Below are 8,913 nucleotides of genomic sequence, written 5' to 3'. Positions count from 1 at the left end.
GTGAACAGTACAAACTATGCATTATTTCCACTTCTATGCCACTTACCTTGAAATATTTCCAGAATATAAATTTTAATAACGTATTGGTAATGACCACATATATATTTCTAGAAGAGTAAAAGGGTATATTAAAGTCGTTGAATATTATGTAACAGACAACCATATAAAGTATCCCGATCAAGAATATATATACATGGCCGGCAGATTCCTTAAAAGGTGTATGGAGCGGTCGCCACACGAATTTTTTGAAATGATTTGGCAAAAAAGTGTCCAAGCAAATGCGTTCCCCACCCCAAAAAAAACTATGTCGCCGGCCTTATATATATATTCTTGATCAGGATCTAAGGCCACTTCGAACTTGGAATTCCGTATGTCCTTATGAACGCCTGAATCTCAGACATAGGCGCAGCACTTATATGTTCACCTATGCTGCCACGCCCACTCTTACGTCCACAAACTGCCTAAGACTGCCACGACCAAACTTCTAAAACTGTTTTTCTCATTTAATTTTTGTTTAGTTACAACCATTATTTCATGCTAAAAATTCTCGTTCGCTGAGTAACGGATAAATATTAGTCGGGGAACTCAAATATATAAATAGAACAACCAAACAATGTTGTTTATCGCAAAACGAGCTAAAGTAAAGAAGGCGAATAAAACAAAGCTCTCTTGGATTGTTTTTTGTATCCATAATTGGAACTTTCCTTATGTTTCATTTTATTGATGGAAATGTTCTTATGTTTACAGCTTAAGATTTAATTATATTTAAAGTTTTAGAGGCTGCATAGAAATCATTTCTCATATTTCAAAAGATTCATTTATGAACGACTAGTTTAGTCGGCTTCTGAAAGTATGTATATATAAATATCAAAAATTAATCAGTTAAAATGTCTAATTTAACAGACTTTTAACATGTATACATTACATACAGTGTCTACATTTTAGAATCGGAACCAATTCAGGTATACAAACGAAAATATGTCCACTATACTTTTGAAGTAAAAGTATAATAAGTAATATCATATTAATTCTGTTCGTAAGCTAAACAATTTAGTTGCTCGTATGGTTAAATAGTATAGTATAGTATAAATAGTATAGTATAGAATAACAGGAAGCGTAACGCCATACGATTTTTTTGCTGGCTTTAGAGCTCGCTCCAGGCTCTCTCTAAATTTTGTTCAAAAGCCAGGGAGCGAAGAGCTCTAAAGCCAACAGCTCTCTTGTACGAATACAGCGACAGCTGACCACTGTATTGGTGCACACGTATGCACATGCATTGCAAAAATGAAAAATATGTCCTTAATATTAGAAGTTCTTAGACTTCAAATCTATATGATTGTTTATAAATGTCCACCACTTAAAAACTCTAGTTTTGCATTGCCTTAACATAACAATTATTCAAATTCAACATAGAAATAATAATAGCACAATTACTACTCGCGCTTATACTTCAGTACTTTACAATTGGAACAAAAATACTTACTTTTCAATTTTTCTTAATCCGATTTCTTAAAGCTTCCAATTTTTGCTTATAACTGAAAACATATTTAATTGAAGTATTTTTGTTCCAATTGTAAAGTACTGAAGTATAAGCGCGAATAGTAATTGCGATAGTTAGTGATAATATAGGACGACCCCCCATTACAATTGTAACGGCCTCCCCGTGGTGTTATCTGGGTACCGATTATTACATATTATTAAATATTAATTATCAACATAAATTCGAGCGTCGATTTTAACAATTGAATATATTTTACTGAAAAAGACGATATTCAATATATCATGTGAATAATATCACAAAATGTGTAAATTGTATTTTTTCCAAAAATATCGATATATTGTTATTTTTATATATTTGTGACATCCCTAATTAGCGCCTAATTGTATAAAGAAAATTTGAATTTATTATAATACTAGCCATGAATCCCTGCAAAAGGTCCGAATATAGTGTTTTAAAGCAATGGCTAGTCAGGGATGACTTACTTTTCCAAGCATGTGGGTTTTGTCTAGTTGCGGCATCTAACGATCAGTTTGTGTTTATAACTTGGGACAAGTATTATTTGTTAAACATACGCTTTAAGATGCCGATGGATTGCTGCAGGATAAAAATGACTGCTGTGCGTATTCCTCTGCCCAAAAGTGGAGGAGGCTATATTAAGAGTGTGCATTCCCTAAGGTACAACACGATTCTGCATATGTCGAATGGAGAGTTATACTGCTTTACCTCTTTTAAGGAGCTTAAACTAATAAAATGTCTCAGTGAAGTTCAATGTTTTGCTATTGTCGACCAAGGATTCAGCGTGATTCAAATAGAAAATGGACGACTGCTGCTTCAAACATGTTTCGATCTTCCTGATTTAGAAAAGGACAAGTGTACACTGCAACAAACATTTGACATAACTTTTGACCAGCAAAATATATTTATGTGCGACTGGCAGCATAATAAGTACACTCTGACAACTTTAAAAGTTTCCAAAAATGATGAACAGTTTGTACGAAGTCTTCTTGTTACAAACGCGGTAGAAGAAAATTACGTTCACATATTTAGCATAGGTGGAAATGTATTTGCCTTGGCTTATAATCAAAAAAGAAGATCAGAAAGTACCGGTCCAGACTATTATATCGAGCTTCTATGCGTATATGCAGCGCACGTTAAATTCATCAAACTTCTGCCAATTGAGAACCTTTGTTTGGTTTTTCTTAGCTCTGGCAGTGTAGACATCTGGTACCTGTCTAGGCTTCTTTCTATAAAACAGCGTCAAATTTATCACACAGGTTCTGAATGGCTGGACTTTGATGCAACAAGTGACAAAGGCGACATCTATTACACGGACGGAAACCAGCTGGTGCGACTAAGATTCAAGTACAACGTTCAGCTTGACGAGTGTTTTGTCTACACCTTGACAAAGCCAGTGTCCGGGATTTACGGATGTAGTTGGATAGACCAAAAAGAAGAATTGTTTTGCCTGAGCGAAAACAACATACTTTATTGTATTGGTTTTGCTAAGTCCGAAATGGATGGTCAAACGTCAACGTCTAACTTTACACCCTCAGCTTTGAAGAGACTGCATCACAATGCCATAGACTTGCAGGTGTATAAAAAACAACCCGATGTTCTAAGACAAAAATTATATAAGGAGTATAAGCAACATCAGCTTATTTCTATAATTAAAAATAATCAGAGATTAAATGCGCCTATTCAAACGTCACTGGAATACCACCTTCAAGTACCTAGTTTTGACGGGGATAATGTTCTTCTACAGGCAGCGCAGAATCTTGATGCTCGGACAAGTTGTATATATGCTGTTCTTAACGTCAGACTTATCGATAGCCGGCCACTGTTGCAGAGGAGATTTTGGAAGCTTTTGACATTCTTTGACAACCACATCAATGTTCTCCTTTTGCCCACAGAAATACTTGTCAATAAAAAATGTAACATGGTTGTAACGTTAAGTAAAAAGAAAAACGAACGTCTGCCTCATTTGAAAATGTATCTTCTGGAATTTGTTAAACTTAATCATCAAACATGTGGTGTACTTTTTCACGTTCCGGTTAAAAGTTGTCGAAATACATTTCGTGCTATTTTTAGTGGAAGAATAGTCCCTGGGAAATTTAGGGTGAACAATAAGCAACTGCTACAAAAGGAACTACGTAAACCAAAAATCAGGCAGGCCAGCAGTCTGGGAAGTCAATTTACTCTTTGCAATATAGCGGATCTATTTTGTAATGCCATTTGCATTCACAATGACTATTTAGAATTCTCTTTTATAGACGAAACGTTGCATTTCCTATGCAATAGAAATATTAGGGTAAACCATTTAAATGGAATGTTGGAAAGTAAAGACGCTTCAGCGATTTACTATTTTAAGCAACATGTTCTTCTAAACTCGGAACCACTCGAATCTGTATCAAAAAAATATGACTTAACCTTAATTAAAACAAAGGTAAGTAAATAAATTATTAACAACAACAAGAATTATCTTACAACTAGATTTCAGAGCGACATTGACCGAATTCGCCACCGACAGTGTATCAACAGCCTGGCCTGCGAAACCAATTTTGCAATATTTTTAAAGTCAAAATATAATATCATTAGAAATGAAATTCATTAAGAATTATGCGTATATCCACACCATTGAATAACATCTTAAATAAACTTATTCTTTTTCTAGAGTTAAATAAACTAAATATTACGCTAAACAATGGGAAAAAATTTACCTGAAATTTTTTAGAAACCAAGCCCACGTCTAAATGTTGACTTTAGTTGACCAGTCGACAATTATAATTATTATTTATGTTATAGTGTTATTATCCATTCTGTAATCGTAAAAAACTTTTCATTTGTGTCTATCATCCCATCAACGATATGATTTTTTAAGTTAAGGCCAAAACTTTTTTGTTCGAAGCTTATATGATAAATCAATCGCTTAGCTACAAAAGCATTTTTATAAGAAACAATAATGTGGTAGGTAAGTATGGGTAGTTATATAAAAAAAAAACATTTTCTATTCTAACTTTCCGAAAAATGATTCTTAATTTGTTATGCCTATCTATGGCCTTCCCTCAGCCCAAGTTTTTTTCCTGCGTCCTTTCTTTGCAATGCCTTCTGTTTATCATCTTTTAAAATCATTTTTAATTTAATTTTTAACATCTTTCATTTTTCATTTTTACTCGTATTGCAAAAATTATTGTAAAATTCAACAAATCAATAATAACTGAGATTTCCTTATAATACCAACCAGCAGGCGGTTTTTTTTAAGTTAATGTAAATATAATTCGTAAGTGCCCTTTAGCCAAAGTACTAGGTTCAAATCAGGTCATTTGAGGAATTCGATTCCAGAAAGAACAGTAGCGCAGATCCACGGTGCGGATATGTGGTTTCTTTGTCGATCTAAGACAGGGGCTGGAATAACTGACCGGTAACTTCGTTTGAGAGCTTCGAGTCTATGACTTCCGCGACTTTAGTTTCTTTGGCCGACGCACTAGTGCAAGTAGCCAGGCCATTTGTAAGGTCCAGCAAAAGTGCAAAGCTATTGTGTAGTCCGAACGTATTCGAGCGTATCGATCAAAAAGAACGTATCGATCAGAAAGACAGATTTTTTGACGACTGGCGGGAGGGGGTTTTTGGACATGCACTTTTCTAGGCGAGCCAGTTCCATGTAGGAATCTTGTAAAGCTCATTAGGCACTTGACTTGTTGGCCAGAACGGATTAAGCAACTGGAGGTGTAGATTACTGCCGCCTGGGCCTTTCAGAAACCCTTCCGATAGTTTTTTCAGACATCAAGATACGCCGACACCAGAGCATGTGTCGCAAGACACATAGCCAGGTGCACCGATTAAGCGTGCACAGACGAATGAAAACACCGAATCATAGACCTCCGCGATGCAGTAAATCTGAGCCCAGTCACCGGTTTACCCCGAACTAAACCGGTGTTCGACTGGACAAATGGAATTTAAAATCCGATGAACCCGGTTTTCTATTCCACGTGGAACTGAACCAAGATGTAAAAACTCCGTACACGACATGGCTACGTAGTTGATTTCTACTGTCAACATTCCTAATATAAGGTTGTCAAATATTTCCCGCTTTTTTGCTCTTCTTTCAATGCTTTATAAAAAGTATTACAGTGATCGGATTTATTTAAAATATTCGCCGTTTTGTTCGATGATCTGGTTCCATCTAGACGGCAACTTCATAATACCTTCCGCGTAGAAGCCCCCCTTCCTATTTGAGAAGAATTCGGAAAGCCACTTATCACAAGTCTCTTTTGAGTTCAACTTCACACCACCATGGGCATTCGCCATGGACAGGAACAGGTGGTAATCACTTGGTGCTACGTCCGGGCTATATGGTGGATGCGATAAAACCTCCCATCCGAGCTCCCGTAGCTTTTGACGAGTCATCAACGAAGTGTGTGGTCTGGCGTTGTCCTAGTATTACTGAATACAGGTGCTAGCGCGAGTTGTATTGGCAAAGACGCGTGCAGATCGCAGCCGATAACATAACTACCGATATTTTAAAAAATTTTGAAATTTCTCGTTCGCACTTTTACTAGCTAAGTAACGGGTATCTTATAGTCGCGGAACTCGACTTGCATTCTGTCTTGTTTCAACGATATAGTGCTGGTGTTTCTAGCGACACTGAACTGATGTGCAAGAGATCATGCATTAGAAACGATCTTGTCCAGCATCCCGCATCCTCAAAAAGTCTACAACATGAAAGTATCACTAAGAGACGGAGTCTTCTTAACATATATAAGCAAACTCAAATAATTACGGCCCAGAATAAACAAACAAGATAGTGAACCTATGCATTTTTAAATGTCATTGTTCTTGCGACACGAACGATGTTGTCCGATTCTGCGATATTCGAACAAGAAGCGACCGTTGTGGGGAAAGATTATCCTTGTGAACGATGACCATGTCGTTGACAGCTTCCATCGATCCAATTTGTCTGGACTGCCGTCGATTGGTGGATGTTCTGGGTTCGTTGACCACTAAGAAGTGGCGATTAGGTAATTTGAGTTTTATTATAGAGGCGTTATCCGGCAAGATTAACCTCAAAGGTTAATCTGGTGCCTAGAAGAGTGCGATTGAGTAGTCCCATGACGGTTTCGACTGCAACTTAAAGTGGACGTTAATGAACTCAGTGCGACAAAATTTATAAAATGATTGTTGATTGGTCCGCAAAAGTCTATTTCGCATTTTGAAAGCGGCCGAGACGGTGTGATAGGCTCCTTGGGCAGTTGCCCCACTAACTGTTTTTCGACAGTTGGTCGATAGCGACGACAATTTATGCATGCGCGCACGACTTGTTGCGCTAAGTCTTATGCGTTTACTATCCAGATATGTTGCAGAATTAAAGCGACGAGCGTCCTTTACTCGGCGTGAAACCGAGTTTTCATTTCCTTTCATTTTCTTTTTTTCAGTCTTTTCTTCTGCCAATGTCAATATTCTCTCGACTGTCCTTTGGCCAATGTTGATGATCTTGACGTAGAAACTCAGGTCCCTCGAACCATATCTATTGTTCCAACTCGGTGATGGTGCAGCCTCTGCACAGGATATCAGCCGCGTTGCAATGGGTAGGAACATGTCTCCAGTGGCAATCTGAATCTCTGCAATTCAATTGCCGACAATGGTTGATAAGGTGGCCGAGTGTTGGCGATTCCAATGCAGAAGAATTTAAGAAACGCACCATAAGAACGAGGTTTTTAAAATACGATTCCAAAATCGACAAAAGGCAATATAGTTCCAATAAAATTTTCCACTGGAATTCTTCACGATTTCAGACCAGAACAGGATTTCACATAGAACAGGATTTGATTGGGGTGCGTTTGACAGAACACAGATCCCTACTTTACCTTTTATTTGTTTATATATTTACACACGTTACTCGTAGAGTAAAAGGGTATACTAGATTCGTTGAAAAGTATGTAACAGGCGTTTTAGACTATATAAGGTATATATATTCTTCATCAGGATCAATAGCCGAGTCGATATGGCCATGCCCGTCCGTCCGTCCGTATGAACGCAGAGATCTCAGGAACTACAAAAGCTCGAAAGAGATTAAGCATACAGACTCCAGAGACAAAGACGCTGCGCAAGTTTGTTGATTCATGTTGCCACGCCCACTCCAACGCCCACAAACCGCCCAAAACTGCCACGCCCACACTTTTGAAAAATGTTTTAATATTTTTCATTTTTGTATTGGTCTTGTAAATTTTTATCGATTTGCCAAAAAACTTTTTGCCACGCCCACTCTAACGCCCACAAACCGCCCAAAGCTGCCACGCCCACACTTGAAAAATGTTTTGATATTTTTTCATTTTTGTATTTGTCTTGTAATTTTCTATGGAATTTCTCGAATTTGGTTGGGTTTGATTTGTTTTGATTTAGGACCAACGCAGCGGACCAATATATTTGTGAATCCTCTGCTTTCTATGACGGTTAATAATAAACATAATTAATTTTTGAAAAGATTTGGCATGTACGCTGTTAATTGGGGACCAAAAAAGGTGGAAAGTTTGACCGCCACCAAAATAGCACACATCTGCCCCCACGCTTAAAAATTGTTCACTTTTTATACCCGTTCGTTACTAGTAGAGTATACTAGATTCTTTAAATAGTATGTAACAGGCAGAAAGAAGCGTTTCCGACCACATAAAGTATATATATTCTTGATCAGGATCAATAGCCAAGTCGATTTGGCCATGTCCGCCCGTCTGTCTGTCCGTCCGTATGAACGCTGAGATCTCAGGAACTATAAAAGCTAGAAAGTTGAGATTAAGCATACAGACTCCAGGGACATAGACGCAGCGCAAGTTTGTCGATTCATGTTGCCACGCTCACTCCTTTCATAAACCTGTCAATGCGGCGGTGTGCGGCAGAGATAGCCCAATACTAGAGTAAATCTATAATAACTATAGGTGGGAAGTGAACCGAAGCATTATTTATTCAAGAGAAAATCTGTTCGTGCAAGTCGAATTTGGTTGGGTTTGATTTGTTTTGATTTAGGACCAACGCAGCGGACCAATATATTTGTGAATCCACTGCTTTCTATGACGGTTAATAATAAACATAATTAATTTTCGAAAAGATTTGGCATGTACGCTGTTAATTGGGGACCAAAAAAGGTGGAAAGTTTGACCGCCACCAAAATAGCTCACATCTGCCCCCACGCTTAAAAATGGTTCACTTTTTATACCCGTTCGTTACTAGTAGAGTATACTAGATTCTTTAAATAGTATGTAACAGGCAGAAAGAAGCGTTTCCGACCACATAAAGTATATATATTCTTGATCAGGATCAATAGCCAAGTCGATTTGGCCATGTCCGCCCGTCTGTCTGTCCGTCCGTATGAACGCTGAGATCTCAGGAACTATAAAAGCTAGAAAGTTGAGATTAAGCATACT

General features: G+C 37.6%; 1 protein-coding gene across 3 annotated transcripts; it reads left to right on the top strand.

The window, feature by feature from the left end:
* The first annotated feature begins 1,845 nt into the window (after positions 1 to 1,845).
* LOC26535980 lies at positions 1,846 to 4,188 on the top strand. Of its 3 annotated transcripts, XM_039371885.1 has the most exons (3): positions 2,036 to 2,176; positions 2,235 to 3,944; positions 3,999 to 4,188. In XM_039371885.1, exons 2-3 carry the CDS (start codon positions 2,424 to 2,426, stop codon positions 4,110 to 4,112), a joined length of 1,635 nt encoding a protein of 544 aa, XP_039227819.1. In that variant the 5' UTR covers positions 2,036 to 2,176; positions 2,235 to 2,423; the 3' UTR covers positions 4,113 to 4,188. The 3 variants fall into 3 exon arrangements, with proteins under 3 accessions (XP_039227818.1, XP_015045243.1, XP_039227819.1); XM_039371884.1 differs by having other exon boundaries at positions 1,846 to 3,944; positions 3,992 to 4,188; XM_015189757.3 differs by having other exon boundaries at positions 1,847 to 3,944.
* The last annotated feature ends 4,725 nt before the right edge of the window (positions 4,189 to 8,913 follow it).

Source organism: Drosophila yakuba, chromosome 2R, assembly GCF_016746365.2.
Source record: "Drosophila yakuba strain Tai18E2 chromosome 2R, Prin_Dyak_Tai18E2_2.1, whole genome shotgun sequence".
Classification (NCBI taxonomy): domain Eukaryota; kingdom Metazoa; phylum Arthropoda; class Insecta; order Diptera; family Drosophilidae; genus Drosophila; species Drosophila yakuba.
The sequence above is the reverse complement of the archived record's forward strand: the minus strand, read 5'-3'. Positions and strand labels throughout refer to the sequence as shown.